The sequence below is a fragment of the Trichechus manatus genome, unplaced genomic scaffold, assembly GCF_000243295.1.
Source record: "Trichechus manatus latirostris isolate Lorelei unplaced genomic scaffold, TriManLat1.0 scaffold00229, whole genome shotgun sequence".
Lineage (NCBI taxonomy): Eukaryota > Metazoa > Chordata > Mammalia > Sirenia > Trichechidae > Trichechus > Trichechus manatus.
This window is the reverse complement of record NW_004444165.1, coordinates 375,176-391,619: the sequence shown is the minus strand read 5'-3', so window position 1 is coordinate 391,619 and position 16,444 is coordinate 375,176. Positions and strand designations below refer to the sequence as shown.

General features: G+C 37.6%; 1 protein-coding gene across 1 annotated transcript in view; it reads left to right on the top strand.

Annotated features, from left to right (window-relative positions):
- The window catches only part of EPHA6 (EPH receptor A6), a 1,147,205-nt gene that overhangs the window by 1,102,485 nt on the left and 28,276 nt on the right, over positions 1 to 16,444 (top strand). Inside the window, 1 exon segment of the mRNA XM_004389015.3 lies at positions 12,291 to 12,440. Coding sequence (XP_004389072.1) covers positions 12,291 to 12,440 — 150 coding nt within the window.

Genomic DNA, 16,444 nt, shown 5'->3' with positions numbered 1-16,444 from the left:
GTCATTCTGGGAATGATGAGAGTGAAAGATTGACAGCCCTGGCTGGAGTAAGGTAGAAAGAAGTCAGCCCTCGGGAGGCATAGCTGACAGCCATGCTAATGCACTACAATGCTGACATGAAGCTTCCTCTAGATTCCAGAAAGAAATCCTTTGGGGAGAGCCTGTCGGTAATGTAAAACTGGGCCAAACGGTGCTGGTTGTGGACTGCTAGCAAATGTCTAACCAAGACTACCTGGAGATGACCAAGCTCATGTTTCAAATGAAAAATATGAGCATAATCATCCTCAAATGAAAGGAGCTCTACTGCAAATGAAGACACTATTTGTTAAAGTACTGTGTTGGGTTTAACATTTTAGGTATTTCTCTACGAATAGGTATTTCTTCTTCCTGAATTCTCAGGGTCTGCTTTAAGTTCAGTTTTGTTTACCAGAAAGATATGAGAACAAGTTTAATGCTGTAAAAGATGTTTACTTGGAGCAATAATATGACAAGCAGACCTGAATATATAGCAACTTGCACATCACATAAAGCTATCCAGCTAACACTGGCTTTGAAATCACCAGTGAACTAAAAAACAAAACAAAATACAAAAATCAAGAGTGAAGTATATAGATGAAAACCGCCATGTCAAAAACACAATCAAATAAATTACCTTCTTTTGAGCTTAAATAATGGATGAAGGCAAGAGCAACCATAACTGCTGTTTTTGATTCCTTGACTTGCTTCAACAACTTGACCTTGGGTACATTTCTGTGGAGCATAACATTGAGCCCACGTGAAGTCCTTTACTCTGAGCAAATTTGTTGTTGGGGGAGAAAAAGCTAAAAATTGGTCCTGTAGAATTTCATAAGTGATAACACTAAAAAAAACATTTCTGAGTGAATTTTCTTTCTTCTACCCAGTACACATATGTATGTGAGAAAGCAAAACAAAATACAAAAGTTGGATGCCTGTTCTTGTTCCCTTTCAGATAAACTACTTAAAACTATAAATTTGTTGTTGTTAGTTGCTATCAAGTTGATGCCTACTCATGGTGACCCCACGTGTTACAGGGTAGAACTGTCCACAGGGTTTTCTTGCTATAATCTTAACAGAAGCAGATTGCCAGCTTTTTCTTCTGTGATACTGTTGAGTGGCTTCAAACTGCCAAACTTTAGGTTAGCAATCAAGCACAAACCCTTTGTGCCGCCTATTTAATATGGACTAAATATTCCAAAAACCGTAATGAATTAAATGGAAAGGGTAGATTATTTTTAAATATGAGGTTGTTAATTTTAAATATCTATAGTAAATCTTTCTAGTTTAATAAGCAGGTCCTTTACAATATTTGCTCTAATACATGAATTTAAAGTGTATCTAAATAATGTACCTATAGTGTGCGTGATGGACTTTGAAAAGGGAATTTTCCACTTAGTTTTTTTTTAAATATTCTCCCCTCAACTTTATTTACAAGATTGATTTGGACCTCCATTTAGATTATGTTAAGCAGAGTAAATGGCATCCCATTCTTCTCTGTAATATGGCAAACATCAAATTAGAGGAGTCAAATCAATGTCTTTAATGTTTAAAAATTGGGTGTCATATGTGACTATTATAGACAATGAAATATGTTACTAACTCCTAAGACATGGTAAGATTTCTAATCTTCCCTCTGTTTGCACCGTTTCCCCATCAGCAATCCAATAGCACAGCCAATGTGATCTTTCTTAAAAAAAAATAACAAAACAAGACAAAAATTCTGATTTTTTCATGCCCTTGCTTGAAGACTTTCAATGGCTTTCCATCTCCATAAGATAGAGCCCAAATTCTTTAAATACCTTAGGAAGCCCTTCATAATCTCTACCCTCTTACTTCTCCAGCCTCATCTCTCCCCACTTCCCTATCTCACCTTCTACTCTCCAGTTACACTCAACTTCTCTTGGTACCTCTAAATTTATTATTTTCTTTCTTTTGTACCTGCTCGTCTCTCTGCCTGGACCAGTCTTCCCTCTCCCCAAACCTGAACTCTCCCTCTCCCACACCTTTTGTTCCTCTAACACCAATCTTTCATAAGCTACCAACCTAGTCTTCATTTTCTCTCAGAAGCCTTTCCTGACTCTCCCCTATCATGACACCTATTATATTTCATGGCTTCATTTATTGTGTGTCTTTATTACCCATTAGATGGTAAGCTCTGTCTTAATGTTATGCTACATCCCTAGCATTCATGTAGCTAATGTTAACTGAGCACCTATTTTGCTCTGGCTCAGCTCCAAGCACTAAGTAAACAGCAAAGAACTAAGCAAACAAAGTCCCAGCCTCATGGAACTTATATATATATAATGACTATTTGTTGGCTGTTGTTGTTGTTGTTAGGTGCCCTGGAATTGGTTCCAACTCATAGCAACCCCTATGTACAACAGAACAATCCTGAGCAATCCTCACAATCATTGTCATGTTTGAGCCCACTGTTGCAGCCACTGTATCAATCTACCTCATCGAGGGTCTTTCTCTTTTTCGCTGACCTCTACTTTACCAAGCATGATGTCTTTCTCCAGGGACTGGTCCTTTCTGATAACATGTTTAAAGTACATGAGACGAAGTCTCACCATCCTTGTTTCCAAGGAGCACTCTGGCTGTATTTCTTCCAAGACAGACTTGTTTGTTCTTCTGGCAGCCCATGGTATATTCAATATTCTTCACCAACACCATAATTCAAAAGTATCAATTCTTTGGTCCTCCTTATTCATTGTCCGGATTTCACATGCATATGAGGCGATCGAAAATATCATAGCTTGAGTCTGGTGCACCTTGGTCCTCAAAGTGATATCTTTGCTTTTTAACACTTTAAAGAGGTCTTTTGCAACAGATTTGCCCAATGCAATATATGATTTGATTTCCTGGATGCTGCTTCCATGGGCATTGATTTGGATCCAAGTAAAATGAAATCCTTGACAATGTCAATCTTTTTTCCATTTATCATCATGTTGATTATTGGTCCAGTTGTGAGGATTTTTGTTTTCTTTATGTTGAGGCGTAATCCATACTGAAGGCTGTAGTCTTTGATCTTCATTAGTAAGTGCTTCAAGTTGGCTACAGTGGAGTAAAAGAAAACGAAACAGAAAACAAAAGAAAAAGAGCAGATCAAGAAAAAGGGTGTACACAGTGAAGTGAGAAAGAGCGGTAGACTGCCAGCGGAAAAATGGAAAGGGCTCTCAGAAATCCAGGTTGATCTTTTAAAAGTCCCCATCCCATGACTGGATAACCCCTCTTTTATTTAAAACCATCCTTTGCACTTGCTTGTGATATCATTAGAAGATGGTAGAGATCGTTTCTTGCTTCATTCTACCTACAGCCAATTACATTCGGATTCTGGTGTGTTCTGCCAGTCAGACCTCCAACGATATCCTCCAGAGCCATCTGCTGTCCACAAAGAATAAAGCTTCAGAGCCCAAATGGTGTACTTAAACCTGAGCAATACAAACTGGAGGCTTATTATTTTAAAGCACTGCTTCTCCAAACTGTATTCACTGGGAAAATCTGCTATAAAACAGTGAATATATTATGCAAGTTAAATTAGACCTTTCAACCTGCTTGGTATGATGCATGATTGCACACACTTATTGCAGGTGATTCTGCCAGAATTGAAAGTGATTTTATTTTATAAGTAGGCATTTTAGTGCAAAAGGTCACAAAAGAGGCTTAGAATCCCTGTCATTCTCTCATACTTCAGGACTTATTTACACCATTTTTTACCACATGAATGCAGATCTTTAAGCCATAAAAAATTAGCATGAAAACAAACAAACAAAAGAAATCAAACCAAATGATGTATGATTTTGCACTTATCAATAGTGACAGCTGCATCCCAGACTGTAAAATTTAGATTTTCTAGAAACACATTTCAAGTTGTGGTGGCATTGTGAATTCCCATTGCCTATGAGTCAGAATTGACTCGACGGCAAAGGGTTTTTGGTTTTACCATTCTAAATGTCTAACCCAGCCATCTATGACATGGCTACTACTGACGTCTGCAACATCATGGCCACCAGTTTTCTCCTTAAACTCTAAGCACCAAAAATTTCAGGGAACTTGAAATTCCTCTAACACATAATGCTGTTTCACCCTTCTGTCCCTTTGAACTCCATTTTCTCCGAAGGGATGCCCTTACTCCTTTTTTTCTTACTAGTCAAACTCCTAACTTTTCCTTTAAGCTGTAGCTAAAACATCACCTCTAATGTGAAGGCTTCCAGCCTTTCCCCACAGCCATCCCAAAGAGCTGATCCTCCTTTCTTTATTGTCCCCAAAAGAATCTTGCGCAGGCTTCTGTTAGAGCCCTCACCCTCTATGCTGCCACTACTTGTTTACATGGGTATCTCTCCTACTGTTACATTATGTCCTTGAGGACAAGAAGCATGTCTTCTTTGTGACTCTGGTACCTGGCATGTGAGATATGTTCAAAAAAATGTTTGGTCAAATGACAAATAACAGAATGAATGACTAAATTAATGAATTTCACCAGTGACCTTCAGTGCCTCTCTGGTGATGCCCTTTATAAACTGAAAATTCAGATTGGGAAATTTCCCTTTCTTTTTTCGTTATCATTAACCAAGCTCCTAATGATGAATAAGAAGGAACTGAAAAGCAAAATTTGAATTCCACTTCTACAGTATGGTTCTAAAACTGTGCTTTTCATCTTATATCATTTGCCTAATTTATCCCATCCAGTCCTCCCCTCAGCAAATAGTCATTAAATTCCTATTATACTCATAGCACCATGCTTAATAGTGTAAAGTAGATTACAAAGAAGAATAAAGGACCCTCCAAAACTTTTATAATCTTTCTAGGGAAATAGTACATCCACATTTTAAAAAAACCAAATGGCAGTACATAGAAGGTGTATGATGCTAAGTGCCAAATGAGTGAGGCTTAACCATGGCTCCAACTCAGCAAAGATGCCTCGTAGCTAGGGTCCAAGGTCAGCGACACAGTCTCATCAGTCTCTCAGTGTTTGCCTTTGCTTTCTCTCAGTGAGTGGGCAGAAATTTAGGGCTTACGTGTGAATTTGTCACCTTGGCTCCACACTCTAAGGGCCAGTGTGACATCAGAGACTAGTCTGTTATGCCTTTTCTCCAGCGTTAGAGAGTAGCTGAGTGACACATCTTTTCTTCAAGGTTAGAGATTAGAGAGGTTGTTTAGATTTATGTCTCACGGCTAGTTTACAAATTTTAACTATGTTACATCTTCTTTTATCACAGCATGTCAGGTCAAAGTCAGCTTAAAGGTTGTTTACCACATTCTTCACATATTTCTATGTTTCTGTGTCTAAATTCAGAAATTTTCTAAATAACTTTCCTATGACTTACAGGTTTCTAATGACTTATACTTAATGTTAGAGAGCCTCACAAAGATAGACATATTTCTAAGTTCATATTATGAGTGCTTATACTTATGTATTTTGAAAGCATAATAGTGACTTATACCTTATGTAATTTGAGATCATTATAGAGACATTTAAGGAGCCCTGCTGGGATAGTGGTTAAGCGCTGTGCTGCCAACCAAAAGGTGGGCAGTTTGAACCCACCAGCCACTCCACAGGAGAAAAATGTGGCAGACTGCTTCTGTAAAGATTGTTGTTGTTAGGTACCATTGAGTTAGTTCTGACTCATAGCGACCCTATGTACAACAGAACGAAACACTGCCTGGTCTTTTGCCATAGCCTTGGAAACCCTATAGGGCAGTTCTACTCTTTCCTATAAGGTCGCTATGAGTCAGAATCAACTCTACAGCAACAGATTTGGTTGGTTTTTTTGTTTGATTGTTTTTTGTTTTTTTTTTTTAACAAAAGAGGCATTTAGAGCACTTATCCAGTGTGTTATGACCCTACAAAGAGAAGAAAAACACTCAAGCAGATCAAGCTGTAGGCAGAAGTCTGGTCTGCCAACATTCAACAACATTCAAGCATAGATAATGTTTTCTCGTGATAGAAATCTACCAATGAAAGATTAAGAAGAGTGAGATATGTCTTCAGTCTTGGAACGGCGCTGGTGGGGCTATAGCAGGAATTTCTGGGCATGGGACTGAACTTACTGAACCAAGAGACATGGATTTCCTGGAACCAGGAAAAACAAAGTCTAAATTATGAGAACTGTGTCAAAGCTAGTCCATCAGAAGAATTGACTCGGTGCTTCTGGCTCCTAAGAGCCCTTGATTGACAGTGAGATCACCCTGAAGTTGGACACTACAGGGGTAGGCTCAATGACTCCAGATGAGGGAATTGAATTGCTGGCTGGAAGTCAAGCAGGTCCAAAGAAAACGATAAATTTTAAATCCATAAACTAAGAAAAGGAATATGATTTACTGAGTGCCTACCATGTGCTGGCAGCTAAGAGGTGCTTTATTCCATTTAATAAATATTATCTGGAAGCCAAAATATGAGAAGCTTTCTTCTTAGTGACTACAAATGAATTCATTCCATCATTAGTCCTTGGTCTTTTTTTAAATGAAGACAGATGTTATCCTCATATTTCAGAAAAGGATAAAGCTTCCCCAAAGCTTTATACCAAAGTTACCTTAGACCTGTAAACCTCAATGAAAGAGGAGAGAACATGCTCCTCTGAGAGGGGGTGAGGATGTAACACTAAGCAGCTTATATAATAGAGTTTTGTGCTATAATATTATAACTTGTTGATTCAGGAGTACAAACTAGAGGGAAATGCTCAGGAGATGGACTTGTTATTCAAGAGCAGCAATTCTTGAGAAAAAGGGAAATAGTACCCTAGTGAGGGTTGTCTGTATAATTAGGGTATGTGGTATCTTTCTGTGATTTGTAGTATCATGCTATAATTTCTCTGGGACACCGCAGTGAATGAAGGCAGAAGGCCCCAGAATGCTGATCCTTCCACCTATGCTCCTGTAACCAGACCACCTCTGCTACAGATAATACTACCAGCAAGAAATTATAATTTAAGGTGATCTGTCATTAGGGACATTAATGCCTCTTTCATCCAACACATCAGCAAAGCTTCAGTAATGAGTTTTCCAAATAATGAATGGTTGCCCATTGTGGGTTTAAAAATAAAAGGGGGAAAATGTCAATGTCTTGGTCTCACACCTTTCTAAAATATGTTGTTCATGTTGTTGTCCTCTTAAACAAAAGGTACTTAGGTTACTTTACCTTTTCCTTACCTCTCAGGGTCATCGTTGTGACTATTAATTATCGAACTAGGATGTAACATAAGAGTGTACTTGTCTCCTTTTCTGTCTGTCATCAGGCTATCTGCTCACATAGTCTAGGTGCCAACTCATAGGCTTACCTCCTTACAGTTTAATGAGAGTTAAGATACTCTATGAAAATATTAAAATTCACTATAGTTTTATCATTACATGATAATTGTATTAGTTTCCTAGAGCTGCCAAAACAAAATACCACAAACTGAACAGAAATTTATTGTCTCACAGCACTGGAGCCTAGAAGTCCAAATCAATGCATCGGCCGGACCATGCTTTTCTGTAGGCTGTAAGGGAAGATCAATTCTTGTCTCTCCCAGTTTCTGGTAGCCCCGGCCATACCTTGGCTTCCTTCACATGGCTGTTCTTCTTCTATCTTTCCATGTCTCTTTTCTAAGAACAACACTCAGATTGGATTAGGACCCATCCTACTCCAATATGAACTCATGTTAACTTAACCAATAACATCTTCAAAGACCCTGTTTCCAAACCAGTCACTTCATTTTATCTTTCTGTGGGACACAATTCAATCCATAACAGCCATTAATTTGAATCCCCACAATTTATAGTTCTGAAATCTAAGCCTCAAAGAGGTTAAGATTTGCCCAAAGTCACACAATGAATTATACATTATTTCTTCTCACTTAGAATTTACAGTTCATAAAGAAAAGTGTTACTTAGTCAAAATTGCCCTTGAAAATTCCTTAAGTTATCCTTTAAGCATAATATATATGTTTTCGGTACTGTAACTCTTATATTAGTGAAGTTTGAGAACTATAGAGATAGGTTGAGAAAAGGAAAGTCTGCAAGCAGATTGTTGGTTATTCAAACCACCTTCCCCTTAAGATAACCATGTAATCCAGTGAATGAGAAATGGAGAGAGACCTTTTATGTGTTCTTGCTTCTCTATAGGGTTTTTGCTTTTGGTTTGAGTATTAAGCCTCTGTAACCTTACTACATTTCAATTGATTTGGTCACTGCTCTGAAGATTAAAGGGTTAAGTTATAAAACCTATATGTTAGTTAAATATAGCTATAATGCAACTCCACGCCAAAGTACAAAGAAAAATATACAGGGCTCCTTGTTCCTCTTCAGCACTTTGTTTGCTACCACCCACTACTTACTTATACAACGAGCTCTGAATATGACTTGAAAAACAGAAAAAAGTTTTCTAACAACCATTTCAGTAGCAAGCAAGTTTGCTTACTTCCTGTTTCAGCTTTGTGTCCTTAAGTGATAAGTTTGCTGGGTAGGGGAGGTATTAGTAAATGAGAAGGCTTTTGAGTTACAGTCAGTCATTTTGATTAGCATCTTTAGTAATTTTTTTTTCCCTGATAAGCATACGGTAAAGCAGGATGTAATGTTCCAATGACTGCGATTTCAAATCTAAAGTACTAGTTGTTCATTCCTGAAACCTGAAGCAGACATCTGGTTGTTGACACCCTGAGAAAAAAAGTACCTTAGTGTGTTACCTCTGTCTATGATTCAAGATCATGGGCAATAGGAACATGGAGAGGAGAGGAGTAAGCCTTGGGAGCTTAAGTTAGTCCATTCGACTGAAAGAAGAGTAGGCTTCTAAGTTTCCCCTCAGGGAGGAAACAGGATAGAAACCATGTGATGGTATTAAGGGCCTCTTCCTTTCTGTCTCATTCTGCCCTTGGATACAACTTCATCCAGTATATATCCAGGAGTGCTGAGGTAAACTGAAGAGAAGTTGTCACAAAGCTTAGAAAATTCTTTCTCACATTAGAAAAAAGATTTGAATGCTTCCTTTGCTCCATCCCATATATGCTCAGAATTATTCTAGTTTGTGCATACTGTCAGGCTCATGATACCGTACATTGTTGTTAATTAGAACTGTATTTCCTACATTAAAACTTCTGTCTCCAGAGACTGGAGAAACCCCAAGAGTATGGCCCCCAGACACCCTTTTAACTCAGTAATGAAGTCACTCCCGAGGTTCACCGTTCAGCCAAAGATTAGACAGCCCATAAAACAAAACGAGACTAATGGGGCACAACAGTCCAGGGACAAGGACTAGAAGGCAGGAGGGACAGGAAAGCTGGTAATAGGGAACCCAAGGTTGAGAAGGGACAGTGTTGACATGTCGTGGGGTTGTTAGTCATTGTCATAAAACAATATGTGTACTGTTTAATAAGAAACTATCTGTTCTGTAAACCTGCATCTAAAGTACAATAAAAAATAAAAAGTTAAAAAAAACTTCTGCCTCATTTTTCATATTTTATTATAAGATTTATTCTAGCTCACAGTTTCCATTATAAGATGACACTTGGAATAGAATTTGAAATAAATATATACTGTCCTTTTTGCAATATTATTCATTTTAGAAAATCATATTTTGATATTTTTATTGGCATAACAATCCTATTAATCAAACAGTCATTCCTTTGAGGAGAAAAATTAAATATTAGAGAGGAAAGTGATAAAGTTATCATTTATATGTGATATCAAGTTATATGAAATATAAATTTATATGTGAATCACTTATATGAGATATCATTTATAAGTGAATGCACATTAAGTAGCCTTTAACTCTGCTTTTTAACCTATCTTAATAGAACTCGACAAAGATTTAGCAAACGTAAAGCCAGGAGCCTAGTAATTCACACTTTCTCATACTTTTGCCAAAACAGTCAAAAAAAGATCAAGAGTCAAAAATCCCAGATGAGACTCCTGTTCTTGCATCTATTCCAAGGTCAGATCTACAGATTTAGTGTTTATTTTCTGGAAGTGTGGCTTCCATATTTGAAACAAGCCTGAGTCAACTTAGGTGGCTTAGATATGCAGAGTCAGGCAGCTGAGGCACTTCAGCCACAAACATGCAATAAAACAAAGAACATTGTAGTCCATGGCGACATTAGCAGAGTTGCACACGTACCTGGAGGAGTGGCTGTGCCCCTCATGACAGTATAGACCACATAAGATTTCTTCAGATTTCAGAACACTAGTACCACGTTTGGGTAGATTATTTACATTGTCTAAAGATTTTTAACGCCTTCAGTTAGGATTGCCAGGTTTAGCAAATAAATATATGTAGGATGCCCAGTTAAATTTGACTTCCAGGTAAACAAAGAATATGGTTTTTTTTTTTTAATACAAGTATGTTCCATGCGATATTTGGGACACCCTGTTGGTGTAGTGCTTAAGAGCTCAGCTGCTAACCACCAGCTCCTTGGAAACCCTACAGGGCAGTTCTCCTCTGTCCTGTAGGGTAGGTCACTACGAATCGGACTCCATGGCAATGGGTTTGTTTTGTTTTGTGTTTTGTTTTTGGTTTTTATACAAAAAAAAAAGTATTCCTTCATGAGACATACTTCTACTAAAAAATAATCAGTTATCTGAAATTTAAATTCAACTGTGGGTTTTATATTTTATCTGCAACCACTTTGGATTGAAGAATGAATCCTCCCCTTACAACTCCCTCTTTCCCTGTCCTTTTAAGCTACTGTCACTAAATTTGTAAGTTAAATTTTACAGTTTTAATTTCACACTGTCTTGAACCTCTGCTCCCAGTAGTGAAAACCACAGGCTTCAGGCTGCCTTGCCTTATATTGCTGTGATACGTGCTTATGCATACTCTGGCAAAACATTGCAGATAGTTTTGCTTAGTTTTGCCCAAATTTTCCCTCTTTGTGTCAACATCTCGTAATATTATTGTAACAGCTTTAGTAGACATGAGTTACCTAATAATGTGGTAAAGAATCTCTAAATCTTTCTGGGCTCAGTTTGCTAGCCTTTAAAATGAGGGGATTGGATTCCAGGTGTTTTTCCCCCAAAGCGACTTCTAACTCTTCCATTGTTACAAGTCTTTGAAACAAGAATTCCATTAATGTTCTCATTTACCTTGTAAAACATAATTGTTCCTTCTTCGGATGAATCTTTTTTCCTCTCCAAGTAAGTAGTGTTTAGATTACCAAGTAAGTAGCGTTTAAATTACTCGCTTAATGGCTTCAGCCTTAAAAATGTTTAACTTCCTTAAGGGCCAAAGAACGCACCTTTTATTTCTTCCCACCCCATTCGCCCTAACGCCAGACTTTGCTCACAATGGATAATCAAACGATGTAACCATGAAACTGCTGATAATGATAAAATAAGCCCATCGTTTTAATCCAGCTCTGTGGTGGGTTCTAAAAAACTGTCGAAAACAATCTGTTGTGAACGGAAGCAATCCTCGTGGTTTGAGAGACAGCAGGCTGGGGCAGCTCGTTGTTCTCTTCCGCCATCTAGTGGAACCAGGGATGCGCTCGTCCACTCAACTGTACAGAGCTGCAGAGATTCCAGATTACAAATCAAATGGATGAATTGTTTTATTCTTGTCGTTACAGTAAAAAGGGATTTATAGAATGTTTCAGTAGATGAAATGTAATAAATGTTAATAAAAAATTACGTATCACACAATGGCAGAATTTAATACCTGAACAGTATAAATTCATGCAATGTAATTTCTTTAATATGTTCAAATGTTAACTTGAACAGTGAAAAACAAAAATATCGACTCGCCTAAAGTGTTCTAAAGGAAGATAATCTCAGGCGCTCCAGTATGACATTAAAGTGTTTTTTTTTAAGATAAATGTAATCATAACAGATGAAAGGAAAAGAAAATTCTGAGAAGCATTGAATTTGTAGAGAATCTCTCAGTTGTCTATTTAACGACTTGTCTTCTGTTAAGTTAGAATTTATGATTGTTATTTATGAATGCAATCCGAGGTTTAATGAATGTTAAGTGATATTCAGTTTTAATGTCCCATAATCTGGAAATTTCTTCACATGCCATAATATTGGATTTAATTGTGTGAATCTAAATTGAAAATAAATTTCTCTAATGAATGAAATAAAATATTTCTGAAGTGTGACTTATTTCCCAATAAAGCTGTTCTCACTGAATAAGTATTATAGGAAAAATGTTTCTGACATTTTAACATTATTCTGGTTTCCTTTTGATTTTCATTTAAAATGCCAACACTGTTTAGATCTTTCTAACAAAAGATATTTTAAAAAAACATCACTTTGTTTTTTAACACACTTGGGAGTCAGCTGAGAAATCTCCATTTGTTTTCCAGGGTGGGAAAATCCCCATAAGGTGGACAGCCCCAGAAGCAATTGCCTACAGAAAATTCTCTTCGGCAAGTGATGCGTGGAGCTATGGCATTGTCATGTGGGAGGTCATGTCCTATGGAGAGAGACCTTACTGGGAAATGTCTAACCAAGATGTAAGTATCATCAATAGTTAAGCTGTCATTTTGTGAATGTAAACACACTAGCGTAGAGGGGGAGGTATACCTTTTGCCCTCACCCAGATTAGCCCTTATCCTTGCCTGAAAATTACTCAGGTCTATCGGCAAGTTTGAGAAGCTGGATAACCTTTCACTCTGAGTTTTATTTGGTGTCCTAGGGGGCCAGCTGACAGGCTGTGCCACGTGCTTGAGTACCTGAATCCATCTCTTAGATCTGAGACTTGCATGTTTTGTAACGCAGCTCGACTGTTATTACACAACAGCCTTGACCTACAAGTAAAACAGGAGAAAGAGTAATGCTTACCTTTCATTTCTTCCGAAGGGCAATTTAGTGCACCACTCTAACAAACATATTAATTTAGACTAGATGCCACTTAGAAGAAAAAGAGTGAATGCCTCCAGGCAATGTATTCTCTATCAATATAGGTCATATACGTTGGTTATTTTGAGATGGAAGACCCTTTGTGAAATCTGTTTTGTTTCTATTTCACCTATAAAAATTGTCTTAGTGGTTGATATTATAAAACAAGACAGTTAAAACACATTTGACCTCTATAACCTGTCCAAAGTGATAGAGACAGTAGTCAGAAAATGTAGATGCTCTGAGCATCCAAGTAAGTGTACTGCCAGAACTGAGAATACACTTTTTCTACTTCTTCATCTCAGAATTCTGTTTTTTTCAACTCACCTGACTTGCTTAAAGCATCTAATAGTTTCCGAGACAAGGATAATGAGAAATCACCTCTGATATGATTTTGAATGTGAAAACAAAGTTATAGAAGCCCTGGGTTAAGTCATCATAGGCCCTGTTCTACTCTAAACCCAACCTAATGGTTGCCTACCTGCCCTACTTTGACAGAACTAAAATAGGCCATTCAAGCAAATCTCCAGAATAAAAAGCTCTTCTCCAGATGAGTTATAGTCTTCCTTACAGAGGAGAGGCTGCACTTCAAGTACTCTCCTTAATTGGTACCCCAATTTTGTTCTTGTCTTAACCAGTCCCCCGACAGACCTAAAATAAGAAATTGTCTAACTGTGAGAGCTGCACACTTTATTAATGATACAACCTCATCAGTAAAAAGTTCTTGAGCAGCCATTGCTGATGAGTGCATATTTGCTTACACATTATACACAATACTACTGTACTAATATACTTATTTAAAAAATATTTATTGGGTACCTGCTCTATTCCAGGAACTAGGAATACAGCAGAGAAACACATTTTATACCTGGAAGGGACCATAAAGATGATCTAGTCCAATCCCTTTGTTGCATTGGTCATGAAATTGAGGCATAGAGAAGTTACATGACTTCCCTAGAATCATATAGCAAGTGGTTTGTCAATACTCTTTGAAGAGAATTGTAATAAACTTTTAGGGTAAGTCATGGGCAAGGAAAAGAGAAGAGGGAATAGCTGCTTCTTTTATAGTGGTTAAGTTTGTAGTCCATGTAGTTCCCCATGCAGGGCCAATGGTCTCTTGCCCTCATGGAGCTCATATTTTGTTGGGAGGAAGAGAGACTGTAGGCAAAGTAAATAAGTAAAAGATGCATCATGTGACATGATGGTCACTGCTATGAAAAAAAAAGCAAGAAAAGAGGATGAGAGGTGCTGGGGGTTCAATTTTAAATATATAATATATATTGCAAACTATATTCACAAAATTCAGTCTTATAATGTTGCTGTTGTGTGCCATTGAGTCAATTCCAACTCATAGCGACCCTATAGAACAGAGTAGAACTGCCCCACAGGCTTTCCTAAGCTGAAATCTTTACGGGAGCAATTTTACAATAGAATGAGGCCGTTAAAGAGAAGCTCCATTGTTTTTCCTGCCCCCTTGATTATTGTTTTACCACTTGGGATACGTGGACCACCAGTTTAGTAACTATGACCATGGTTATTTGCACTATAATCTATCCATGAAAGCCACTTAACTTTTCAAAGTGACTCAATTTCATGACCAATAAATGCAATAAAGGGGCTGGCCTAGATGATTTTTAAGGTCCCCTCGGAGCCCTGATGGCACAGTGGTTAAGAGATTGGCTGCTAACCAAAAAGTCAGCAGTTCAAATCCACTAGCTGCTCCTTGGAAACCCTGTGGGGGAAGTTCTACTCTGTCCTATAGGGTCGCTATGAGTTGGAATTAACTTAAAGGCAATGGGTTTTTATGAGTCTAGCAGTAACATGCTATAATTTTATAATCTCTGAAGAAATAGTTATCACACTTTTCTCGAATTGTTCTCAAATGATTCAAATTGTTCTTTTCTAAATTTAGGACATTCGTCAATCTCTCCGGAGGTGCCAAGAATTAGTTAGGACTTCCACGGAGCAGAGCAGATACAAATGAAGATGCCAGACCACAAGACAGATTTTTTAGAAGAGCAGCTTCTGCAGGAAGAAGCCCAAATGTGTAGTTTTCAACATAAAGCACCATGTAAATTGTTCCTGATTATCGTCTAGAGTAGTTCAAACCCTGTTGTCATCCCCTCCTTTCCTGGATCTTGCCCAACAGTTCACCCAGCCATTCTGGCCATGTATATTGATGATCTGTGTCCAAGCTGACCATTTCGGGAGCAATTTTGTCCATTAAACCTCATTTGGCCAGGAGACTATATCCAGGACCAGTAAAAGCTGCCACAGCCAGAAATAGACTCCCAACATGAAACCCATTCTCATTCTCTCAGTATTGCCAACGTCCACACACAAGGCTGAACTCTTCCTCTACCCAGGGCTTGGTTGTTTTCTGAGGCTCAGGTAGGGTCTAACCTGGCATATTTTCATGGCTTTTGTGTAGGTTACCAAGGAATATTCAAGAAAGTATCTTAATTTTTTTTTTTTTAAGTTGTCGGAGAAAAAAATTGCCTAAACTTTGAGGTCCTCAGATCAACACAAGACTCCAGGAGAGTAGTAAGAGCTAAAATCTTTTATGCATCTTGTGAATATTTTTTTGCTGCTGCAGTAAAGGGAGTCAAAATTCTGTTTAGCTTAACATATTGGAAGTCAGCATATCTGTGACAGATCCTGTAACCAGAACTTCTGTTTGGAAGCAGAAATAGCTTAATCAGAAATTTCCTGGCTGGTCTTTCAAAATACTGGTTATTCCCTATTTGTCCTGCATTTCTCATTTGTTTGGTCAAAGTATCGTCTTATGTTGGACTTTTTTGTAGCCAAGGTCTATTTTAAATAAGGAAAGTAATCCTTTAGGCAATAAAAATTCAACTATGTTCTGTTTGAATATTTTATATATTTACTACATTTTGGTGAGTTTAACAAAGCTATGGGCACAGATGAAATGAAATGCTTTATGATTTTAAATAAGTTTAGAACATTTTAGATAGTTTATATGAAATAGTCTCTCTGTTCTATAGACTGTGGCATATTTTATCACAAAGAACAATTCTGAGTTTGCAGAATCTGTTTTAGTGAATAATATAATGAGTTTTCCAAAGGTCAGTGGTATTGTACATAGGGAAAGGAAATGAGAGAAAAAAAAAAAACTGAGTGCACAGAACTAGTCCATAAAAGATCTAACAAAAATAACCATCTGCCTAGCCATTCCACAATTATTTATTAAACATGTACTGGTCACTGGATTAGGTGTAAATGTGGGGTGGAGGTGGGGGATTAAAAAACCCAGTTCTCACTCTCAAGGAACCTACTATTTAGTGAGGAAATGAAGGTCTGGTGTTTTAAATTTTATCTCCCCAACTAGATTGTGCTTTCCTCTAGGGTAGATACCACGACTTCTATCTTTTTTCTTTTTTTAATGGGAACAACATTGTGTGGACACAGCATAGTTACTTTTTTTTTTTTTATTGTACTTCAGGTGAAGTCTTATAGAACCAATAGTTTCTCATGAAACAGTAGTACACATGTTGTTTTATGACATTGGTTAACAACCCCACAACATATCAACCCTCTAACGTCTCAACCTTTTTTTGTGTGAAAATACACATAGCCAAAGATACACCATTTCAAAAAT